General features: G+C 44.5%; 1 protein-coding gene across 1 annotated transcript in view; it reads left to right on the top strand.

Moving 5' to 3' along the window:
- Positions 1 to 4,202: 4,202 nt before the first annotated feature.
- The window catches only part of MGARP (mitochondria localized glutamic acid rich protein), a 33,466-nt gene continuing 11,780 nt past the window's right edge, over positions 4,203 to 25,888 (top strand). The window contains exons 1-5 of the mRNA XM_069978618.1: positions 4,203 to 4,413; positions 9,031 to 9,134; positions 13,041 to 13,131; positions 14,572 to 14,580; positions 24,388 to 24,666. Of these exons, the coding sequence (XP_069834719.1) occupies positions 4,338 to 4,413; positions 9,031 to 9,134; positions 13,041 to 13,131; positions 14,572 to 14,580; positions 24,388 to 24,666 (559 nt within the window). The 5' untranslated portion in view covers positions 4,203 to 4,337. The remainder of the gene's footprint in view (positions 4,414 to 9,030; positions 9,135 to 13,040; positions 13,132 to 14,571; positions 14,581 to 24,387; positions 24,667 to 25,888) is intronic.

Genomic DNA, 25,888 nt, shown 5'->3' with positions numbered 1-25,888 from the left:
GCTGTCTGCCCGCTCCGTGGAGAGGGTGGATACAGCCTGAGGACCGCCTGGAAAACTGGGATACAGCCATAGCCATAAGCTTTATACCAGTTTTCCAGGCGGTCCTCAGGCTGTATCCACCCTCTCCACGGAGCGGGCAGACAGCAGGAATCAGAGGCCGAGAGTTCAGGTTCATACGAACCCGAACCTCGGCAGATTCGCTCATCTCTAGTTATAAGCCTGAAAAGATGAGTCCTCAGGGAGCGCTTGAAACTGTGGGAGTTGGAGATCAGTCAGGTCTTTTGGTAAAGCGTCCAGAGAACTGGTGCAGCACGAGAGAAGTCTTGGAGGCCGGAGTGTGAGGTTCTGATTATAGAAGATGTTATTTTGCTTCTGTGCTGATTGCCAGCTGGGATAGTACCCATCCCCCTATGAGTAAATGTGGCAGAGTTCTGCAGTGGAACCATGTCAATTCTTTGTGTGAAGAGCGGCAGGAGCAGAGGCGCCCGAACCCTCTCATAGACAGGTGATGGCACACTGAGGCAGGTGGGATTCCGCAGCGGAATTCCGCCCCATTTACTCAGTGTGAACATATCCTACGTCCACATGTCATTTCCTATAAATAGGGTTCATGATTTAGTTGAAGATTTGCACCGACCTGAAGAAGAAGTCATTTCGGCTCTGAAACAATCTTTCTATTTGGTACACTTGCTTTTTTATTTTATTTTTTTAACATGGTGCAGCGCCTTATGCGGTTTATTTCTCCCTCAACTCTTTTCCTCTTGGTATTTATTGCAGCTTATTTGCGCTGTTTCTGGTACTGTGCACCACTGATATCCATATATTGCCCTGGCATGACAAGAATAGGAAGGTAGAGGACAGGGTGGAGAGTCAATTTAATATTTTTGCCTTGTATTTATTAAAAGAAAACAAAAAAACTTTTTTTTTTTTTTTTTTTTATGCAAATGTACCATCAGGTACATTGCTGGTGCAGGGATGCCGGTGATGCGCTACTTTTTTTTTAAAAACACTGCCTGGTTCCCACGCTCGGTGCCAGCCTTTTTCCGAGTACCAGCCTGCCCTAGAGCACTGGGGGCAAGCCCGCCACCCCCCAGTATGGAGATATCCCCTCCCCTCAGAGGGGATATCACAGAGGGGAGAGGGTTTTGCCACACTGGGGGGGCTCTGGGGCAGTGTCTGCAGTGAAATGAGATGTTCTGCAGCTTTGAGCGAGGAGCTGGCAGGAGTGCTGGGGGAAGGGAGCAAGCAGGGTGGGAGGGCTGTGATGAATGCATTCTGGGACTTGTACTACACAACTGTGGCCAAGGGAAGACTCTGCTAGTAGTTTTATAAACTCCATTGTAGAAAACTAGGTCTAAACTAATTCCAGTTTACATCGTGGTACCCGGCCAGGAAACTACATCTCCCAGCATGCATTGCACCTCAGAGCCATCTGCTTGGTGCCCTCCCCTATCTTGTAGTATCTGCTCACCACTGCCTCCATCTGCTGCTGCTTTGCACAGTAAACACAGAGGGGGAGATTTGTCTTAGTCGCCCCCAGCAACCAATCAGATTTCATTTCCTTTCATTTTCCAAAGCGTCTGTGAGAAGTGAAAGGTGGAATCTGATTGGTTCCTAGGGGCAACTGGGACAGTTCTACTTTACACCAGTGTGATAAATCTCCCCCAGTATCTATCTATCTATCTATCTATCTATCTATCTTCTATCTATCTCCTATCTATCTATCTATCTATCTATCTCCTATCTATCTATCTATCTATCTATCTATCTATCTATCTATCTATCTATCTATCTATCTCCTATCTATCTATCTATCTATCTATCTATCTATCTATCTATCTCCTATCTATCTATCTCCTATCTATCTATCTATCTATCTATCTATCTCCTCTCTATCTATCTATCTATCTATCTATCTATCTATCTATCTATCTCCCTTCTATCTATCTCCTATCTTTCTATCTATCTATCTCCTATCTATCTATCTATCTATCTATCTCCTATCTATCTATTTATCTATCTCCTATCTATCTCTATCTCCTATCTATCTATCTATCTATCTATCTCCCTTCTATCTATCTCCTATCTATCTATCTATCTATCTCCCTTCTATCTATCTCCTATCTATCTATCTCCTATCTATCTATCTATCTATCTCCCTTCTATCTATCTCCTATCTATCTATCTATCTATCTCCTATCTATCTATCTATCTATCTCCTATCTATCTATCTATCTATCTCCTATCTATCTCCCTTCTATCTATCTCCTATCTATCTATCTATCTATCTCCCTTCTATCTATCTCCTATCTATCTATCTATCTATCTATCTATCTCCCTTCTATCTATCTCCTATCTATCTATCTATCTATCTCCCTTCTATCTATCTCCTATCTATCTATCTCCTATCTATCTATCTATCTATCTCCCTTCTATCTATCTCCTATCTATCTATCTATCTATCTCCTATCTATCTATCTATCTATCTATCTCCTATCTATCTATCTATCTCCTATCTATCTCCCTTCTATCTATCTCCTATCTATCTATCTATCTATCTCCCTTCTATCTATCTCCTATCTATCTATCTATCTATCTATCTCCCTTCTATCTATCTCTCTATCTCCTATCTATCTATCTATCTCCTATCTATCTATCTATCTCCTATCTATCTATCTCCTATCTATCTATATCTATCTATCTATCTATCTATCTCCTATCTATCTATCTATCTATCTAGATCAGATAGCAAAAGAATATTACCGCAGCACTCCAATATGCGTGAAAAAACGATGAATAGTTTATTTAAAGCATCACACGGTACAGCAGCTGTACCGTGTGATGCTTTAAATAAACTCTTCATCGTTTTTTCACGCATATTGGAGTGCTGCGGTAATATTCTTTTGCTGTATATCACACCAGGGGATCTGGTGATACTGCAGGCACCCACCGACACTTTGTTGCATTGAGTGCTGCGTCAATTTTGTATTTTTCTATCTAGATCAGATAGAGAGATGAGACAACAGTGTCTCCTTTCCCCTTTACTGCTCAGGAGAGGCTGTTGTTTCCCCGCCCTTGGTCAGGTGATCACTGAGTGATGTCATTGGTGGGTGGGGTTACAGATGAGGCGTTGCAGCTTGCCTGACAACAGAAGAGACAGAGATCATGTGATCTCTGTCTCCGAAGGGAGGGGGAGGACAGAGGAGTGGAGACAGTGTGGACCAGGAAGCGAGGATTTTTAGCAGCTTCAGGACATGTTCACACACTGTATTTTTTTTTGTAAAACACACAATGGCCGTTGTGTATGAACAGTGCTTAATTGAATGGCAGTGAACGGGACAACGGCCATAGTGTATATACACAGTATAACACTACAACCGAAAATAATTAACAGATCTGTTTTTATGACCGTAATTCGGTGAAGAGTGGCCGGAGAAAATAAACAGTGTAAAATACGGCTCCCGGCTGTACGTTACACTGTGGTTAATGGTCCATTGGAGCGCGGTTACACCCGAACCTGCCCACATTCTAATAAAATAAAAACTGATGTCCATCCGGCCGAGGTGAACATGTAGGACAATGGCCGTGTCAAACAACGGCCGTTGTCTTACATAGTGTGAACATAGCCTAAGGGTGTATATCAGGAGGTGCTGTAGACAAACAAAACCAATTCATGTAACAGAAATTTATTACACACCCACTTAGATGATGGGTGGGGATGGAACCCCTGTTAAATCTTTCTTAACTTAAGTTCCCCTTTAAGTACAAATATAAATGCATTTTTAAAAACCGCATGTTTCATACACACCTGAATGATCTCAATTGGCAACAGTCTGTCCATATTATATACAGTAATAGAGATCATATTGCAGAGACCAGACTGTATAGCTTCTAGTCAGGTAAAGAAAGAAAAACGCAACAAAAACGCAGACGTGGAAACAAAGCCTTTAGCTAAATCTCGCCCAGTATTGTCTATCCATTATTGCACAGTCTGTTATTACTAACGATCCTGCACATTACTCTCAGTAACACGTGACACTAAGAATAGCCGCAGCCTCGCAGCCGCATACACACACACACTTGCGTCTTTCTCCCAATAAGGATTATGTGAGCGGCGCATGCGCACTGCAGCTCCTCTAATCTCGCGCATCCGGCTCTGGCACTCAGCCAATAGAATATTGCAGAACATGCACCTGCGGACTGAGGGGGCGGGGAATGCCGGAGGCCCCGCCCCGTGACATCACCTGCCCTTGCCAGTTGCCGGCACCTCCCTCCCCGCCTGTCATCCTCGCTCCGCCGTGCTGTCCGGACAGTGATCTCCGCCAGTCCCCGTCATCATGCATCTGTGCCGGAACGCCTGGCAGAAGCTGGCCCCGCTCACCCACCGGGGAGCCGCCGCTCTTCTCCGCAATGGTGAGATCCTCCTCCTCCTCCATCATCTCTCAGAATGGATAGTGATAGTCGCCATTGTGTCATATAAGGTCATCAAGTGTGAGGAAATCCGGCGCCCTCCCCCCTCACTGAGTCACCATCCCCAGCATTGGAGTCTATGGGGGGTGCTCTTACTCACTTGGTCATATGTCATGGTGTCCTCTGGGCCCCTGTGCCCGCCGGTCAGTGTGGTCACTTAGAGGTCATCCAGTGCACAATGCAATATGGAGGAGTCTCATATATATATATATATATATATATATATACACACAGGATACACTGCAGATCCTTAGAGGCTGTTGCACCAGAGAGGAGAGCTGAAGGTCACACAGGGTATATAGGAGCCTGCAGGGAGGAGGGTGGTCGGCCGCCCTATATTCCGCATTCTTCCTGTGGAGGACGTTGTGGTGTTGGTTATAGTAACCTGGTTATTTATTAGCCGTCTCCGCCTGTTGTACATGTTATTACTGTCATGTAGCTGAGGAATGTGCCGTCCATTGTCTGAGGGATGAGACGCCGCATCTGGCTTATGTCTCCCCAGATCCCGCCAGGCTGAGCTCATTTCCACCTCGTTGCTTTCCTGCGGTATATGGTATATGTGTGGTATATGTGCGGTATAAGTGGCGGGTGGTGTATGTGCGGTATAAGTGGCGGGTGGTGTATGTGCGGTATAAGTGGCGGGTGGTATATGTGCGGTATAAGTGGCGGGTGGTATATGTGCGGTATAAGTGGCGGGTGGTATATGTGCGGTATAAGTGGCGGGTGGTATATGTGCGGTATAAGTGGCGGGTGGTATATGTGCGGTATAAGTGGCGGGTGGTATATGTGCGGTATAAGTGGCGGGTGGTATATGTGCGGTATAAGTGGCGGGTGGTATATGTGCGGTATAAGTGGCGGGTGGTATATGTGCGGTATAAGTGGCGGGTGGTATATGTGCGGTATAAGTGGCGGGTGGTATATGTGCGGTATAAGTAGCCTGTGGTATAAGTGGCGGGTGGTATATGTGCGGTATAAGGGGCCTAAAGCATGCAGTATATGGATGGTATAAATGGCATGTGGTGTAAGTAGCCTGCGGTATATGGATGGTTTGAGTGTATGGTGTATGGATGGGCTGAGTGCACGGTGTACGGATGGGCTGAGTGCACGGTGTACGGATGGGCTGAGTGCACGGTGTACGGATGGGCTGAGTGCACGGTGTACGGATGGGCTGAGTGCACGGTGTACGGATGGGCTGAGTGCACGGTGTACGGATGGGCTGAGTGCACGGTGTACGGATGGGCTGAGTGCACGGTGTACGGATGGGCTGAGTGCACGGTGTACGGATGGGCTGAGTGGCGTGTGGTGACGGCCGCCTGCTTCCTCTGCTTTGTGACAGATGATTTGGAGTTAAGCTGATTTATAAATCTGTCAGAGACGAAAATCAGATACAACATTGTCCGGCTGATGGCGGCCGATCCCAGCTGAGATTTATCTTCCGGTGACGTCTGTGATTGGTTGTTATCTGACTGATTGATAAATCAGGGTTACGGTATTTTTGTTGGGATTGTAGTCAGGAGTACCAGGAGTTGGGTCCAGAACGCTGAAAAGGTGGAAGTGTTTCTGCTGTGTAGAAAGGCGTATTTTTTTTTTTTTTTTTTTTTTAAAGCCTATCTTAAACATTAAACCCTGCCTAGTTTGTGTATTTCCTGCCGACTGGTTGTGAGCTTTGATTCTGATTGTTGAAAATCTGTTTAAAGGGGCACTCCGGCAAAAATATCTTTCTTTTAACTGGTTTAAGTAAGTTATTTAGATTTGTAATTTACTTCTCTATTTAAACCTCTCCAGTCTTCCAGTACTTACCAGCTGCTGTATGTCCTGCAGGAAGTGCTGTATTCTCTCCAGTCTGACACACCGCTCTCTGCTGCCACCTCTGTCCATGTCAGGAACTGTCCAGAGCAGGAGAGGTTTTCTATGAGGATTTGCTGCTGCTCCGGACAGTTCCTGACATTTATATAAATTTCTGAAACCAGTTGATTTGAAAGAAAAAGATTTTCGTCAGAGTACCCCTTTAATATTATTATTATTAATAATATTTATTCTAGTCCTGGGCTTTGGGAAGATGCACAGTACAGTATAATATCATGGAGAATTAGTACTAGTGTACAGCTTAGATTGGGGATAGTCCCGCTGTGGCTCCCACAATCCTCTCTCTATATGTTGGATATATTTCAGGTTTTCTTATATGCGTCTCTGTCGCCTTTGTTAGTAATCGGCCCCCTAGCCGGGATGGGCCGTGTGTCGTGTGACCAGGAAGCCGTCCGTCACTGTAGTGTCGCTCTGTGGCTGTTTGTTTACTTCCTCACTTAACCCATCTGACTCCTGATCTCGGATGTGTAGTGTGAGTGATGTCTCCCGGCAGGCTGCTTATATTATAAGTGTTTCTAGCGCCGGCCTCACTACTGCGGGGGAAGCCGGACAGACGTCTACCCTGATGCCATCCCTGCCTGCAGGAGCTCGGTGCCTGATCCTTGTCCGGCTCTGTAACCTGGCTCCGGTATATTACGGGCTCACAAAGAAGCTTTGGTCAGTTTTTGCTTTCTGGTATAAAAGTGACTGGTGGTTTTACTCTGTGTGAACTGTCCCTTATTATGCAAATGGCAAAATACCAGGGTGGCACCTTTAGCATCAAAGACAAAGGGCCCTATTACATGGGACGATTATCGTGCAAAAAATCGTTACATCGTTCAAATTTAAATGATGATCGTTCTGTGTAATTTCAGGTAAAGATCGAAAAATCGTTCCGATGTTGCTGATCGTTAATTTAGATCTGAACCTAAAATTATTGCTAATCGTTCGCTGTAATTCCACATTCGTTCGCTCAAGTTCCGCATTTTTTCACTAATCGTTCAGTGTAATAGCACATTGCCCGTTGTTTTCCTGAGATCAGAAGGAATAAACGATCATAGTAACGATTGTAATAACGATCGCATCACTAACGACCATCGTTCCGTGTAATATGGTAAACGATTTCAGGTTAACGATAAACAATTTCAATTGCGATCGTTAATCGTTAAAAAATTGCTCCGTGTAATAGGACCCTAACTCAGTTGCGAGTATTGCGACATGACAAGGTTTACCTAAGCCAGGCGTCCATCCATAGGGTAATCGCCCCTCGTCAGTGTGGAGCAGGATTTTGGCTATCAGGGGCAATGAATAGTAGACCAACAAAACACAACAATCACTGAGCTCAGGGAGATCAGTGAAAAAAAAAAAAAAATCTAATGGAGTACTCACTCAATACTCTACATTTACACATTGCCCCCCGAAAAATTTGAATATGCAAAAGCAGGGTCCGTGGAGCCTCAGTTACGAGTCTCAACCCCCCCCCCCCCCCCCCCCCCCCCCATGGGGCACCTTATGCTCCTCTAGTGGAGAATACCTCTGTGTATGTTTGGTTCTGTTCACATCTAGTTTCCCGGTATGCCGATGTGAATCATAGCGCACTTACAGAGGTCCCAGTGGAGCTGTTGACTACTGGTGCACTGACTATGGATGGTCCTATTAACTCTCTGCATGCTGCAGTACAAGGCATACGTGGTTGCTGATGTATACCTTACCGGAGAAACAAGATGGACACAGCCTTATGGTCCCTTTACACGGAGCGATAATTCACCCAATCAAATAATTATCGATTTCGAAGTAATAATGTATTTTTTATAACGATCAGCGTTTAGATATAACTATATATCGTTTGGAAAAATCGTTACTGCTATCGTTTTAAGATCGCTTAAGCCCATCTCACACACAGGGTGAATCGGGGAAAGACTGTTTACACGAAGCGATCTGCGAACTTTTAGCGAACGACCAACGACGATTTAAGAACCTGTTGAAAGATCACAATGAACGATTTTTCGCTCGTCGCTTGATCGTTCACTGTGTTTACACGAGCCGATTATCGCTCAAATGCCATCGTTATCACGAAAATTCGAACGATAATCAATCCGTTCAGCATTAGAGTGCCACAATATGTTCCACCCTACAGATTCCAAATGCTTCCATTGGCATCAGGTGTTGGGGTCCTATTACACGGAGCCATTTTTAACGACTAACGATAAACGATCGCAAACGAGATTGTTTATCGTTAACCTGAAATCGTTCACCATATTACACAGAACGATGGTCGTTAGATACAATCGTTACTATAATCGTTATTGCGATTGTTACTATGATCGTTTACTCCTTCTGATCCCAGCAAAACAATGAACGATGTGCAAATACACTGAACGATAAGTGAGATCTAAATGAACGATCAACGACATACAAGCGATTTTTCGATCATTTTCTGCAATTACACAGAATAATTATCATTTAAATTTGAACGATATAACGATTTTTCGCTCGATAATCATCCCGTGTAATACGGCCCTTACTATCATTCTCCCTTTGTAAAACTGCTATACACGGGCAGCATTGCTAGATACGTATGTAACAGCTCTGTGACATGGAGAAAGTGGACGCTTACAGCCAGCAGTCCCATACGGAGTCCTATACTTATACTATACTGTAGCAGTGTGACGCCTGTATCATGTTGAGTATTTATTGTCCGTTTTCTTTCTCTAGCTCCTGTCCGTCAGATGTCCGCCAGCAGCGTGCCCGGCTCTACCGGAGAGTCTCTGCCTTACTACCTGTTGGTCGGTGTTGCTTTGGCCAGTGGTGGATATTACGTGAGTATTATTCCGATGTCTGCCTGCTTTTTCTGGTATTTTTATATGTTTCCCTAATTCTAGTTTCTGCAGAGGCCAGCTTGTCGTGAGGCTTAGTTCACACTTTTTTTTTTTTTAAATACGTTCCGCTCTTTCTATCCAATGTCTTGTTTTTGCTGTATACAAAGAAAAAAAACGTTGCAGCCTGTATATCTTTACTATGTAATTCAATGGGAAATGAATCCAGCTCTATCAGCAGCATCTGGTTAACGTATACGCTTTTATAAAATGTTTAAAGTGTGTCTGTCGTTTAATTTATTTATTTATTTATTTTGCAGAAATCAATAGTACAGAAGAAATAGAAACTTTATAATTGGGTTTATTAGCCGAAAATGCATTTTTATCATGACAAAGCAGTTTGAAGCTCCCCCCCTGTCTTTATGGTTCTCTTATGGAGAGGGGAGGGCTGGAGGGAGATGAGGCACCAAAACAGGACAACAAAGAGTTAATTTACAGTTACATCACGGGGCTATCTCCTCTGAAGTCAGCACTGACCTCTCTGACCTCTTTCACACAGGTCCCGCTGTGTAATCCTTTGTTCTCTGCTGCATACTAATCTCCCTCCTCCCCTCTCCATAGGTTACACAGGGCTCGACTGATGTAAGAGTCGAGATTTCCTGATAATGAGCAGTGGATGAGAGAGAGGAGGGGGGACCTGGGGAAAGTCTTTTTGAATGCAGATAATGGCAGATTTGCCTAATAAACCCAATTACAAAGGTTCTTAAAATATACATCAGTAGACCCTATATGAGGTGTGACTACTTGGTGGTCCTCCGCACACAGGAATCGCCATCTTCTGGGTCTGTGACACGTTACACAGCTCTCTCCAACACACTGATGTTTTGGCTGCAGCTTCCACAAGCCTAGCACCGTCCATGTCACTTTTATGCTGGGGTCCATCACCCACTAAGCTCTAAGACAGTGTTCCCACGCTGCATTTGTGTGCTCCCCAGTGCTGCCAGGATCGATTATCGACATTGCGCAGCTATTGGTGACCGCATAAGGTTGTGGATTTTGCCGCATGTAGTAGCCGCGGCCTAATGGAGCTCTCTGAGGTGGTTACTCAGTGATTGTGGAGCAGGTAGAAGGGAAGCCATATCTGTCCACCGCTCCATATTGTCCACTCGATATTTTATTCAGCCAATTACGTACCAACATAAGGTGAAATAAGATGTACTCGCCTGCCCTGATCCCCTGCAGCTGCTGTGCCCATATCCCTGGGTCCCGGCAGCCTCTTAGGGTCCTATTCCATGGGCCGATGGGGGCCCGATCAATAATGTAAACAAGTGTCGATTGGCGCTCGTTTACTGGGCCTATTACACTGCCTGATAATTGTTTAGCGAGGGCTGCAGGGACATCGTAACCAATGTCCTTGCAGCCCTTGTTTAAACACCATACTTTACCTAGTTGCAGGTCTTCTCCTGCGCTCCTTCTTTATCCCGATCCCGTGCACAGCAGCAGCTTTGGTGCGGCCCGTCTGAGCTGACAGACCGCTCAGCCAATCACTGGCTGTGGCGGTCCTGGCCAGTAATTGGCTGAGCGGTCTGTTAGCTAAGACAGGCAGCACTGAAGCTGCTGCTGCGCGCAGGATCGGGAGGGAGAAGAAACGCAGGAGAAGATCTGCAACATGCTTTGGTAAAGCATGGTTCTTGTGAAATCGTCGGTCACCCGCTGCGCATCGCTATTCCATGCAGCGATGCACAGTCAGTGCCCGATAATTTTAGGGTGGAACCTAAATTAACGATCAGCCGATGACACGATCATCAGCTGATCGTTGTCTCTATTCCACAGAGCGATAATCGTCCGATTATCGTTTCGTGGAATAGGACTCTAAGGGCCCTATTCCACCGGACAATTATCGTTCAGATTATCATTAAATCGTTCTAATCTAAACGATAATCGTTCGGTTGAAATGCAGTTAACGATTAACAACCAAACGAGAAATCGTTGATCGCTTTATAAGGCCTGGACCTATTTCTATCGTTGCTCGTTTGCAAAACGTTCGCATTGAATAAGACGTCGTTCGCAGTAGATACGAACGCAATAGCGAAGAAATAGCAAAGAAAAAACGATCGCAAATACGATCATAACTAACGATTATCGTTCCATGGAAATGACTGAATGTTTTTAGGTCTTTCGCAATAGCGGTCGTTTGAGATCGTTATTGATTATGCGAACGATAATCGTCCGGTGGAATAGGGCCCTTACTTTAGGTGGTGCTTTGTTAGTGCAGGAAATGCAGACTGCAGCAGAGACCTTCTGGCTAAGGAGATTGGCTGAGTGAGCATTTCCTTCACTTACAAAACCTTCTTGGACCCAGCGAGGACCAGGAGACCTCAGAACGACAGCTGCGGGGGGAGTGGGGGCAGCGAGTATGCCTTCATTTTTTTTTTTTCCCCTATTGTAAGCAACCACATGCTTAAAACATCCCTGGAGATAAATCATCCTAGACTGGAGCTTTGTTCCAACAAGCTTCTCAGCCGTCTCCCTGACTGATGGTTCTCTCCTTATTTGTGTGTGAGCCCGGCGGGGCGGAGAGAAGTCGGCCGGGACCGTCCCAGTGACTCTCGCAGCTTCGTAGCCGGATGTTTTGTAAACTGTTTTCTCTAAAATGTAAAATAGTTTCCGAGTGAATCATAGGCGGCTGTAATACAGGAGCCTGTCCGGTCTCACGCTGCGGAGGCTTCTTCACTGCTCCTGTCCTGTCACTTTAATATCATCCCGAGTGGAAATTTTCCACAGTGAACACGAGGAAACTTTTACTTTTATTACTAACTGGTGACTTATATTATCCGGAGGTGTGATCCTAGAATCCCAGCCCAGAATTCTAAGCCATTGTGCCAGAACTACTCTGGCTACTTAAAGGGGTACTCCACTCAATCATACCTTTTGATATGTTGCTGCCAATGGTGAACTATATAGAAATCCCGGCACTCACCATTTGCATCATATACTTTTATTCGGTTCCATAACCATTGCAATGTGAACAGCAGAACATGTTTCGGCCATATGCTTTTGTCAACTCCTGGAATAAAAGTATATGATGATGCAAATGGTGAGTGCCGGGATTTCTATATAGTACATTGTATCTGGGACTGTGCTCCTCTCCTCGTGCACCACCAGCTGACACGGAGTGCCGCTCTCATCCTTCTCCGCTGCCAATGATGAGACTAGCAATTCTTTTCATACTTATTATTATCATCCATTCAGTCTCCTTCCCCCAGTTCTGAGCTGTTGCTTTCTGCTGAAAACACAAAAATCTGTGTGTGAGCTTTTCTTTGTATCCCCCCCCCCTCCTAAGACAGCTGATGTAAACAAGTCCCTGACTGGCTGTATCTGCAACATTGTAGCTTCTTTGTAATACTGGGAGGATTGGTCAGAGTCAATTCATTAGCAAATTGACCTCAGAATAACCCTCCCTGCATTACAAAGAAGCTACAATGTTGCAGATACAGCCTGTCAGGGACTTGTTTACATCAGGGGGAGGAGGGGGAGACAGAAAGAAAAGCTCACACACAGATTTTTGTGTCTTCAGCGGAAAGCGGCAGCTGAGAACTGGGGGAAGGAGACTGAATAGATAATAACAAGTATGGAAGGAATACCCCCTTTAAGCATGAGCTCTTTTTGCTGTGGCCGTGGACGGTCCGTCTGTGGTTAGGATTGTAGGGTGATAAATATCCCTCAGTCAGAAGTTTTCATTTCCTGAGAAGGCGATGTGTGCAGATTGTTCTGGTTTTCGGGCTGCTTGAGGATTCGGTAGGCGGACAGTGTTACTTGCTCCAGGCCGGGCTCCATAGTGAATTTAGCCCAGTATCTGCTTTACAATCCCCATAGCTAGATCCTTCTAATTTCCTTGTGTCATTGCAGGCTTACCGAACAGTGAGCAGAGACAAAGCGCGTTCCCATGAGCGCCACGAATTCATCAACACACAACTGAAGCCTGTGTTTGAGGAATATGGTGAGATTATTCACTCCTTACATTGCACGCTGCTCCTGTATGTGGTCGATGCCGGAAGGCTGCTCATGTACTGTTACAGAAGAGAACCAGGATTGTGCAAATGTGCTAAGGTTGGGTTCACACTACCTTTTTGCAATCCTTTTTTTTTTTTATAGAGTTTTTGCAAATAATGGATGGGAAAACAGATGCATTTGTTTTTCCATTAACTTCCATTATAAAAAGCATCAAAATGCATCAGTGTTTTTTTAATGTACACAAAAATAACGTCAGCTACATTTTTGTGTATGTAAAAAAAAAAAAAAAAAAAGGAAGTTAATGGAAATACAGATCAAAACTGATGCACACAAATGCATCAGTTTTTTGCAAAAACCTAGTGTGAACCCAGCCTTACTTTAGTTGCAACACTGTTAGGGTTTGTTTACACTGCAGCATCCGCAGCAGTTTTAATGCTAAGTTCAGTTATTTAGATCAAATTTGCTGCGATATGGTATGTGTGAACTACACTTAGGTAGTCCAGAGCAGTCATGACCGGTGATGGCTTTATCCGTATGCACAGTAAGGGCATGTTCACACAGTGGATTTTTCTGTCAGAATCCATAGCAAAAATCTGAGACCCAGCCTTAAATTTCTGCTTCAGATTTGTAGCTTGTGTGCTGCAGATGTGGCCATAACTTTAAAAAGACACCAGGATGATACTTTATGGTGCATTTACACACACAGATTATCTGAGATTGTTGAAGCCAAAGCCAGGAATGCATTTGAGAAGAGAAGAAATCCCAGTCTTTCCTTTATGATCTGTTCCTTGTTTATAGTCTGTTTCTGGCTTTGGCTTCAAAAATCTGTCAGATAAATTTTACTTTATAAAGGCACCCTTAGTGCCATTAAACGCCATGAAAAAGTTTTGACCGGTTTGGGTCCCCACCGATCAGAAGAGCAAGTTAGAAAAAGAGAGCGATGGCGTATTTTACTCCCTGGATCACAGTGATCTCTGTCTAGGCCAGGGGTGTCAAGCTCAGGCCCTCCTTCTGCTGCAAAACTACAATTCCCATCATGCCTGGACAGCCAAAGCAATAGGACATGTTGAAAGGTCACGATCGCCAGTCTGCTGTGTGCCGCTCCTTGTAACGGGATCGGTGGCAGCAGACAGCCGCTGACTTCATTGGGCAGGCAGCCCCTCCCATTGCCCCCACTCGCTATCGTGCATGTAATAGCACAGGCAGCGATGGGGAAGCAAGCTTACAATGACTCTGTATCCTCCAACCCACTCCTCCAAACCGCTAGTACCACCTGACCAATGAGAGTAACTCCTTACCGGTCGTGCCTTTTAAAATGCATCCGGTGCCTTGGTTGGGGTACAAAAATTTTGTTACTGACGTTTTTTTTTTCTCATATTCAAACTTGTTAACTGTATCTTCTTTTCTTTTCCTTTTTTCCCTACAGAGAGTAAAAGTAAGTGGGTTTTCTATCCCTTTTCTCTCTCCTATATATGTGCTTTTCCTATTATTTGTTCCTGATGTCGGCATAATATATATTGCTTGGCCGGGTCGGTTTCCCTGTTGCACCAGTAAGGTTTGTTACAACTGGTTTCTATATGATAAATACCATATACTGGGAACCCAGGCCACGCAGTATACATGGCATGAAAACACCGCTCTCTTCTGAACAAGGATTTAAAAAAATTTTTTTTGCCTATTATTCTAAAATCTCTAATTTCCAATCTTGTTGTCCATATTCTTCTATTTAGATTCATTACATAGGTGTCTGTATAAGTTTGAAAGCTTTGTCCAGTATATCCTTGTTCACAACCGAGCGGGCGTGGTGTGTTCTTGTTTTCCTGTGACTGTGTATGGAAGGTTTTGTGGCGTCTGTTAATTCTGGTTAGATTGTGAATTTAAACTGTATTAAAAAAAAAAAAAAAAAAAACTAAAATAAATTAAAAAATGGCATGAGCAAAGAATTTTATTTTTTATTATTTTTTTTTTGGCTCATGTGAATTTTTCTCTAATTGTCACTTTTACTTCTTACAATTTCCAGAATAAACTCCATGGGGGATATCTACCCAAACTTGAAGCTATAGGAGCAAAAAAAAAAAAGGGACAGTCCATCTTGCCGTGCAGCCTAACTAGTGATGATTATAGTGTCACGTCAGCCCTTAAAAACACCAACTCTTTATCTTAAATGTTTGCGTTTTAACCAATCTTCTGTTTTAATACTGTATGTACAGACCTGTGGTGAATGAGCGGGTTGTATCTGTTGATGATTCTGTAAGAAAACCCATTTATAATCTGTTCAGTCCATTTGATACGGCTGATCGCTCTGATTCTCTGTGTGTAAATGACTGTCCAATAAAAAGACCGCTCTGAATGTTGCGTCTTGACTGCCTGTCCTTTTATTTATTTATTTTTTTTAATGTCGGGGATTTCTGGGTAGTGTAAGTTTCTTTGAGGTGACTAAACATTTCCTAAAATGAGACTAACTTTAATAGTGTGGGGTTTGTGTGTCTTATGTGACTAATGCCTTTGCTTTGCTTGCCGTCCTTAATGCACAAGGCTTCACCTTTTGTAGATTTAGCTTAGTTAGAAGCGAGTGTTTCCTAGCACTGTCTGATTCCTAGATCATTCATGTATTCATATATATTCTATATACTAATGCAATTGTGCTTCTGTCCTGGAATACAAATTCACTTTATGGCCAAAAGTATGTAGACATTTCTTCTAACAAGTAGGTTTAGGTTTAAAAACATTAAAACCAACCAATTTTGCCAACCATTTAAAGGGAATCTGTCACTAGTGCAGTGTAAACTTCTGAGAGAAATGCAGAACAGATCGGAGTATTACGTACATCATTCTGTTCAGCCGTTCTCCTAATATGCAGGAGAATAGGATTCTTGCTACACCCCTCCCTCCAGCTGCTAATTGACAGTTAACTGCCTATACACAGCATGGATAGATAATTGCCAATCAGCAGCTGGTGGGCGGAGTTTTCTGAGTCTCATGAATATCCAGGACTACTGAGCTCATGCACATAATGGAGAGGACTACTTATTGTCCATGTTATTCTGGGGAGATCTCTGGATCAGCTGCACAGAACAATGTAAGTGATACATCATTCTGTTCAGCTTCTCTGTCACTAGTTTATGCCACCCTGCGATAGGAGAGTATAAACCTACTGACCGAGTCTCTTTAAAGGGCTCGTAGGCTCAGAAGGGTTACAGTGTAACTGCTTAAGAATAAAAAGCAGCTATACTCCAATGCCCCTAGTCCCCACCATGCCTTTTGTTTAGGCCGGAACTTCCCACATGGCCCAGTGATTGGGTGAGTGGGCGATTCCTACCCAAACAGAGCGTCACGGGAACAAGTAATAAGACAGTAACAAGGACCAGGAGTATGGCAGGGGAGCAGTGCAGGTAAGTATGGCTGCCTCCCTTCATTTCAGCCCAAGCTAGTACACTAAACCCCCTTTAACTGTATATATGTTTTTCAGAAAGATAAGCTGCTGCCAGGGGTGTCAGGACATGTGCACACTCACTCCACATATCAAAGAACCTGGGTTTGGTAGCTGGAATGAGAATTTTTCATAGCATTTGGCCATGGATCACTATGACACCTAGCGATGTGCACCCAATGATTTTAGGTCTGGACCTAAAGAAACAATCAGCTGGTGATGGTTTCATTGGCTGATTGTTGTCTCTTATTTTTACACAGGGCGATAAGTGGCGGAATCAGGCCGATTATCGCTCCTAGTAATAGAGCCCTTACACATGGGTAGTCTCTATAAAATTTCTCCAGAACAAGAAGCACTCTATCCAACTACTCTCCCTGCTGGACAAAGGATGAGAATTGTAAATGAAATCCCCCCCCCCTCCTTTGTATCGGGATATGTAGTTGTTTTTTTCCCTCTAAACTAGATTCCCCCCCCCCCCCCAACATAGAGGACCATGATAAGTGTTCACATCTCCTCCCTATCACTAACACTATGTGGTGCGGTTACGATCTTGAACACTTCTGCCACTTCTGCATGCCTATATGTCTGAATCACACCTGACTGCATGATACTGATGAGCTGTTAATCATCCCTGTTGGCTGCCCAGGTGTTGCCCACCGATAGAGATAGGAAGAGACAGACTATATAACACAATGCACTGAATTTATCAATGGTTACAACCAGAATGCTGTCTGATCACCTGCTGTTCTTCACCCTGTTTCTTACCTGTCTGCTGTTCGCCCTTTGCAGTTTGTTGTAAGTTTATTAATGCACTTATGCAAAATGATATGTACAGGAGCGGTTTGTGATGATGCCACTAATACCACTTGTTGCTGCTTAGTCGCATTACTTTACAGATATTGACCGTCTTGCAGTATATTGGAATATAGAAAAAAGTTTTTTTTAAGGGTAAGTTCACACTTACCGGATCCGCAGCTGATTTTCTTTCTTTATTTAAATAACTGAACACAGCATTAGATCTGCACCATCAAATCTGCTGCGGATCCTGTAGGTGTGAACGCACCCTAAATGTCCTGTACTGTATAATGCTTCAGAGACGTTATTTATTGAAGACATCTTCTCTTAAACGCCTTTTTAGATCAAAAGTAAAGGGAGCTATGAATTTCTACAAGTGATGGCTAGAATAAAGGATCTGCAGCACTTTCTAGAGGTTGTAGACTCTAAGGTCTCAGATCTATGAGTTGTTTTCTTGAAATGGACTCTCGTCACCTCCAAAACGCTTCCTAAACTTAGAAACAAAGTTGATTTTGAGTCTTCAATTTTTAACTTTTTACATTCTTTTGCTATAAGCCAACAAATGGAGGTGTCTAGTCCCCTCCGTTATAATCCTGAGCTAAGTAGACCTCTCCTATGCATCAACATGCCAAGTTTGCAGGCTTTGAAATGCCAAAGAATTGAAAGATACAGATTACAGATTTGGAATCAGCATTGTTTATCCGATTTGGTGGTTGAGGGAGGTGGGGGGAAGGTGAAAGACTCCCTTTAAAGTGGAACTATTAGCAGGTTAGACTAATGAAACCTGCTGATATGTTCTTATTGCACAGGAGGTGCCGAGGAGGAAGATATGTCTTTTACCTTCCCCTTCTCCGAGCCGTTTCAGTGCAGGAAGTAGTTTGCTCCACAGTCCGGTGAGACCGTTAAGAGCCCTGCCGTGGGCAGAGTGACGCTATAGGGTTGGGCAGTGCTCCCAACGGTCTCACTGGAACGCCGCAGAGAAGAAAGATAAGAGACATACCTTCCTCCTCAGCGTGTCCTGTGCAGTAGTGGCATATCAGGCATATCAAGTTAGTCATCTAACCTGCTGGTAGTTCCCCTTTAACTGGAAGTACACTAGAATATTAACCTCTTAGGGACATATGCCGTACCCGTACAGCATATGCCCGCAAGAGGAGTTCAGAGGGGGGCCCCAGCTCTGAACTGCCGCGATCCCGACTACTATCTGCAACATGACAGCTGCATCTAACAGTGTTAAAGGGAACCATTCACCCCGTGGCCCCCGTTAGAAACAGACAAACAGTTACATAAAGGTCAATATACTTACCATATCGCTCCCGGTCCCGTCCCGGATCTCGTTGTTGACACGGAGAAATCGCCGATTCTTCTTCTCCCGCCCATTATGGTAATGAGCTGAGATGAGTCCAACGTCCATAGGAAACGACGGACGAGTCCAACTTATTCATGAGGTCCTCTTCTCGTCGCCGCCCATCCACGCCTCCTGGAACTTGATTGACGTCTTCAGTCTTCAGTTTCCTCACGAATTCCCGCGCAGGCGCCGTTGCGAAGGTCTCGTCATCTCTTCTGCGCCTGCGCGGTAAACAGGATACGTGCTTGTGACGTTCCTGTGTACCGCGCATGCGCGAAGTCCAACACGTCACTTCAGCTCTGACAATCGGCGCACGCGCAGTAAACATTGAAGCTGTGGAGCGGCTTCAATTGTGAACTGCGCATGCGCCGAAAACGACCGTCACGGCGCCTGCGCGGGATCCGGCGAGAAGAAAGAAGACGAGGAGGAAGAAGACCCGGCGTCAATCAAGTGTCGGAGGCGGGGAGAAGGCTGGACTTCGGGCCGGCGGCGCTCATTACCATAATGGGCGCGAGAAGAAGAATCGGCGATTTCTCCGTGTCAACAACGAGATCCGGGACGGGACCAGGAGCGATATAGTAAGTATATTGACCTTTATGTAACTGTTTGTCTGTTTCTAACGGGGGCCACGGGGTGAATGGTTCCCTTTAAATGCAGCCCATCCATGGTGTCTAGTGGCGGATCCCCCCCACCACGATCCGATCACGCAGGGGGGATCCCTTGGTCTTACCGAGCTGGGCCTCAGCGACGTAATGACGCTGATCCCGACTCGGCATTCTATTGCAATGGTCTGCAGCAGACCAAGGCAATAGAGCACTGATCTGATGGATCGGTGCTGTATTATACAGCTACACTGATCTCCATGAGAGATCAGTGTAGCTGTATTAGAAGTCTCCCAGGGGGACTTCAAATTAATGTAAAAGTGAAAAAAAAAAAATTGTTCTTACAAATACAAACCCCCCCCGCCCCTAATAAAACTCTGAATCACCCCTCTTTTCCCATTTTATAAATAGAAATAAATAAACACATTTGGTACCGTCGCGTGCGTCTATTAATTTATCAGATTTCTGATCTTGCAAGGTAAACGGCTTAAAGAGTCACTGTCGTATTTTTTTTTTTGCAGAAATCAATAGTCCAGGCGATTTTAAGAAACTTTGTAATTGGGTTTATTAGCCAAATCTGCCATTATCTGCATGTAAAAAGCCTTTTCCCAGGTCCCCCCCCTCCTTCCTCTTTTTCATCCACTCTGAAAAATCTGAAAATTGTGACTTGTTGCAGGAGACGTCCCCTGTCTGCTCTATGGAGAGGGGAGGGGGGAGGAGGAAGGAGGGAGTTAGCTGGCAGCAGAAAGCAGATAACAGAGGATTACAGGCACGGAGCTGGGTGACAGCTGTAATCTGAGCTCAGACAGGTCACTGGTCACTGTCACAGGAGATATCCCGTGAGGGATTTGTAGATTAACTCTTTGTTGTCCTGTTTTGGTCTTTTCTTTAGCTCTCTCCATAGGAGAACAATGAAGACAGGGGGGAGAGCTTCAAACTGCTTTTTCATGATAAAAATGCATTTTTCGGATAATAAACCCAATTACAAAGTTTCTTAAAATCGCCTGGACTATTGATTTCTGCAAAAAAAAATTTACGACAGTGACACTTTAAGCGCAAATACCCACCAAATTGCAAAAATTTTTGGTCGCATCAAATCCAGAAATTCAGTAATCCAGTAATGAAAAGCGATCAAAAAGTTGCATATACGCAATCAAGGTACCAATAGAAAGTACACATCATAGCGCAAAAAATGACACCTCACACAGCCCCATAGACCAAGGATAAAAGCGCTATAAGCCTGGGAATAGAGTAATTTTAGGGAATGTTTTTTTGCTATAGAAGGTTTTATTTATTTTTTTAAAAGCCATCAAATACTATAAAAGTTATGCAAGTTGCATATCGTTTTAATCGTACCGACTTGAGGAACATATATAGCACGTCAGTTTTTCTATAGAACAAATGGCCTTAAAAATGAAAAAACCCCAAAGAAAAAGAATTGTTTTTTTTTTTCCATTTCACCTCACATTTAATTTATTTCTGGTTTTGCAGCATATTTTATGCAAAAAGTAAGTATGCCATTGCAAAGTACAATCAGTGTTGCAAAAAATAAGGGCTCATGTGGGTTTCTAGGTGAATAAAAAGCAAGTGCTATGGCCTTTTAAACACAAGGAGGAAAAACCGAAAACGCAAAAACAAGAATTGGCCCCGTCCTTAAGAGGTTAAATGGGAATTCCAGAGCTTCCCCCTGCACACTTTGGAGCGAGCGGCCGGAGCTGTTCGCTTCATAGTGTGAACTGACAGGGTTTCCTACGGACGCAATTCGTTGAATTGCGGCCGCAGAAAACTGACATGTCAGTTATTTGCGGGGCCGCACGGGATCCTGGCCGGAGCGTATACGATGTGTATACGCTCCAGCCGGGATCCCATTGAAACCAAGGCATTGTTCCACCCCGCAAAAACTATGGCCGTTGTTGCCATTGGCAACAACGGCCGTAGTTTTACGTAGTGTGATAGCCTAAAAGGCAGGCAGCTGATAAGCAGACTGCCGAGCTAACACAACGATTAACTTTGCGGCTAGAAATTAGCAAATTTACAGTAACAACAAACTCTCAAGTCATGCATTAGAAGCCTATTATAAACGAGCATAGATTATGGGTGGAGACTAAACGGGTTTAAATCTTTCTTAAAGGAGAAGTCCAGCTCAAAGCGGAGCATGTGCGATCCTAACATCCTGATTTCTGGGGATCTCTCCCACCTGCTTTTTTCCGTCAGCTGGATTCCCTCACCGGGACTGGAGTCTAGAGTTAGCCACGGCGCCCTCCCGCTGCGGCAATTAGGCTGCTTGCTGGTGTGGGGCTGCTCCGGGTGGTTCTGTCTCCCTTCATCTCATCACGCCGGAGCCGTCATCCTGTTTGCACCAACACAGCAGCCGCTGCAATGCCCGCACTTTCGGGAGTTACAGCGTCGCTGGACTGGAGAGAGAGACTCGCTGATTGGCTGAGCTGAAACTGCATTAGGGCCCTATTCCACAGGAGCGATAATCGGCCGATTATCGCTCGGTGGAATAGAGAGAACGTTCAGCCGATGATCGTGTCATCGGCTGATCGTTTATTTAGGGCCAGACCTAAAATCATCGTTCCCCCACCGCGCATCGCTATGGTGGAATAGCGGTGCGCGGTGGGCGACCGACGATTCGAGAAGCACAATACATTACCTGCAGGGCTTCTCCTCCACTCTGTCTTCCTCCCCGGGTCCCACGCGCTCTAGCTTTAGGGTGGCCTGTCAGCTGATGGAGCACCGCAGCCTGCAATTGGCTGAGTGGCCTGTCAGCTGACAGGCCATTCTGAAGCTACAGCATGCGGGACCCGGGGAAGAAGACAGAGCGGAGGAGAAGACCTGACAGGTAATGTATGCTGCAAGGGCTGCAAGGACATCGGTAACGATGTCCCTGCAGCCCTCGCTCGATCAACGATCATCGTTGATCGGGCCCTGCTCGGCCCGTGGAATTGGACCCTTAGTCTCTGCTCAGCCAATCAGCTGCTGCAGCGGTGTCATGCCTCAGCCGCTGATTGGGTGAGCGGACATTTGAATAGTCAGAGCCCGGAACACATGAAGCCCAGAGTGCCAGGTCTGGTGAAGAAAGAAGTCAGAATTAAAGGAGTATGAATTTTCCCCATCTCACTGTGCCCATCCCAGCAAGGAAGGGGGGTCACTTAACCCCCTTCCTTGCTGGAACGGGTGCAGTGTGAGACCAGTCTGGCCCGTATGGGGTTAAGTGGGTATGCAATGCATCCTGACTTACTCCCTGGGGCCAAACTCTTCTGTGTGGCACACAAGGAGTTAAGTGTCTGTACAGATGCTGCATACTCCAAGGGCCCTATTACACGGGACGATTATTGTGCAAAAAATCGTTAAATCGTTCGTATTTAAACGATAATCGTTCTGTGTAATGGCAGGCAAAGATTGAAAAATCGTTTGTATGTCGTTGATCCTTGACTTAGATCTGAACCTAATATTGTTAATCGTTCGTTGTAACTCCACATTCGTTTGGTTTTTTCACTAATCGTTCAGTGTAATTGCACATTGCTCATTGTTTTGCTGGGATCAGAAGGAGTAAACGATCATAGTAACGATCGCAATAACGATCATAACTAACGATTATCGTTCTGTGTAATATGGTGAACAATTTCAGGTTAACGATAAACAATCTCTTTTGCGAACGTTTATCGTTAGTCATTAATCGTTAAAAATCGTTCAGTATAATAGGACCCTTAGGTCCAAGAACACCTGTCCAAATGGTGGGTACTCTCTTCTCCTGTCGATGACCAGCAGATTTTTATGCTTTAATAAAATGGTCAATCGGGTGTGGGGGTGTAAAAGAAGATTTTTCTTTTTGTATTGTCTTTTTTTCTTTACAGGCTTAGTAGTGGAAGCCGTATGATAAACTGCATCCATTACGAAGGTAAACTGGCTAATATTAACCCCCCCACACCCCCATTATTACCTCAATAGCCACCGCCAAAGGGGTACTGGAAAGAGCCAGGTACCCAGTAGTCCTGGTGTGTCAAAAAAAAAAGGTGCTCTTAGAGTGGATGGTGGCACCCTTGTACTACTAGGCTTCTGCTGCTGCTGTTTGGTTTTTGACCTGGCTGGTTATGGAAATGGGGAGAACCTTACACACTTTTTTTTTCATAATTTTTTTCTTAAAATTGGGAATGGTATCCCCCATTTCCATAACCAGCCAGGTAAAAAAAAAAAAAAAAAAAACTAACAACAGCAGCCTAGTAGTACAAGGGTGGGGATAGCCAGCCTGCCAACATCCACTCCAGGAGCACCATTTTTTGATGCCTGGAACTACTAATACCCGCCTCTTTCCAGTCCGCCTGTTGTGGTGGGTACTGGGGTAATAGTGCCCCCCATTATTACCAGTTAATGTTAGCAATTTTACTGGCTAGCACTAAGCCCCGGCTTAGTAAAGGATGATGTCTATCAGATGCCTTTCACTACTAAGCCTGTAAAGTTAATAATAAAACACAATACACAAGTGAAAAAATATTTTTATTTAAATAAAGACACCCCCACACCCCTAATTGACCATTTTACCGCTGCTGATTGACATAGTCCACCAAGTCTGATATAATCCTCAGGATAGCAATATCTGAAAAAAATAAGGAGCGAGAAAAAAAGGGCAGGAGCAGAGCACCCATAATTTTGACAGGTGTTCTGGCATCCAAGGGATTACATGAGGATGCATAGCATTCCCACTTAACCCGTTCGGTGTCATAAAGAACAGTCTGGCCACCAGGGAGTCAAGTGAGTATTCACTGCATCCTCACTTAACGCCCTGGGGGTCAGACTGATCTCACACTGCACCTGTGCCAGCTGGGATGTGTGGGGGGCTCTGCCTCCTCAAATGTCTGCTCAGCTATAACATCATCTGTTGTGAATGATGGGGCAGTAATGTAATTATTGCAGCAGCAACAGGTATAAAGCACACAAATATATTACAACTAAGTGGCGGTATGATTTATGTCTTCATTTTGCATAAGTGTTTGAGAGTGCTCCTAGAATATGTTGAATGTCTTATCATGGAGCCGTGTCATCTTTACTCACCTCCTTTAAAAGGTGATAAAGTGGAAGCCAGTGCAGTGTCTGAGACCATAGAAGAGGCTGTAGAATCAGCCATCGAGGAAGTTGCTGCAGAAGAAGAGGTCACCGAGCAGGAGACGGCACCTGCTGCACCTGTGGAGGAGGAGACAGCGGCAGAAGCTGCATCAGCATCTACAGAGCCGGAGGCCGAATCAGCACCTACAGAGTCCGTGTCTGCATCTACAGAGCCGGAACCTGAGTCAGCACCTACGGAGCCAGAACTAGAAGCAAGCACTGAGGCTGCAGCAGAGCAAGGTTAAAGCAAACATTAGATGCAATATTAAAGGGGTATTCCACTTATACATAACTTTTGCTATGTTGCTGCTCAACATAGACAAAAAATTGCTTCCATACTTGTTATTATCTATTTAGTCTCCTTCTCCCAGTTCTGAGCTGCTGATTTCTAATGAGACACAAAAATCTGTGTGTGAGCTTTTCTCTCTGTCCCCTCTCCTCCCTCCTCCCTTCTGAGACAGCTGATGTAAACAAGTCCCTGGCAGGCTTTATTTGCAACATTGTAGCTTTTTTGTAATACTGGGAGGATTAATCACAGTGAGTTTATCAGCAACTTGATCTCAGATCCTTCCAGCGTAAAAAAAAAAAAAGCTATAATGTTGCAGGGACTTGTTTACATAATCTGTCTTAGTAGGAAAGGGGGAGTAGAGAGACAGAGAGAAAAGCTCACACACAGAATTTTGTGTTTTCAGCAGAAAGCAGCAGCTGAGAACTGGGGGAAGGAGAATGAATAGATAATAATAAGTATGGAAGGAATTGTTAGTCTCACCCTGGGCAGCAACTTATCAAAAGTTATGTTTGAGTGGAGTACCCCTTTAAATTAGTTGGATTCAGATGTGAAACATTCCTATGACTATACATATTAGTATTTTATAGTTTTGTGTTCAGAAAGGAAAGAGCATTTCCAACAGTGCCCATTTTCTGTAAACTCCTACAAAGTTCTGACCAAATCTCATCTATAAATGACGTAATTTATAGCGTAATGGTAAAGTTTTAGTAAGAAAATTACACCATGAATAGGCAGCTTGTATTTTTTTTTTGCCCAAAGCCTTGCTGTGTCCAATAAACAGATGAAGAGGATTTTTTTTATGTATTCTTTAGTAATAAGCCGTATTGTACTTGATTCATGGGCTAAAATGACGGCCAGTCAGATTTCCCACTAAACAGCTTATAATGAATGAAGAACCATTCGGAAAGATATCGTTTACCCTGCATTATCTGGAATCAAAGTGTTACCTTAAAGGAATCTGTCAGCTGCAATTCATGTCCGAAACTGCTGACACTGTTCAATAAATGTCAGGACAAGAGGACACATGGTACCGGTCATATACCGGTCTGTGCTTCCAGAATGCACCGTGTCTGCCGCAGCTGCTTTATCACAGTGCCGCAGAGATTCAGACACTTTCCCTGCTCCACTCTACTACAGGGCTTCCCTGTCCATAGCTTCCGTAAAATAAGGGAC

This window comes from Dendropsophus ebraccatus, chromosome 7 (genome assembly GCF_027789765.1).
Source record: "Dendropsophus ebraccatus isolate aDenEbr1 chromosome 7, aDenEbr1.pat, whole genome shotgun sequence".
NCBI lineage: Eukaryota > Metazoa > Chordata > Amphibia > Anura > Hylidae > Dendropsophus > Dendropsophus ebraccatus.
The sequence above is the reverse complement of the archived record's forward strand: the minus strand, read 5'-3'. Positions and strand labels throughout refer to the sequence as shown.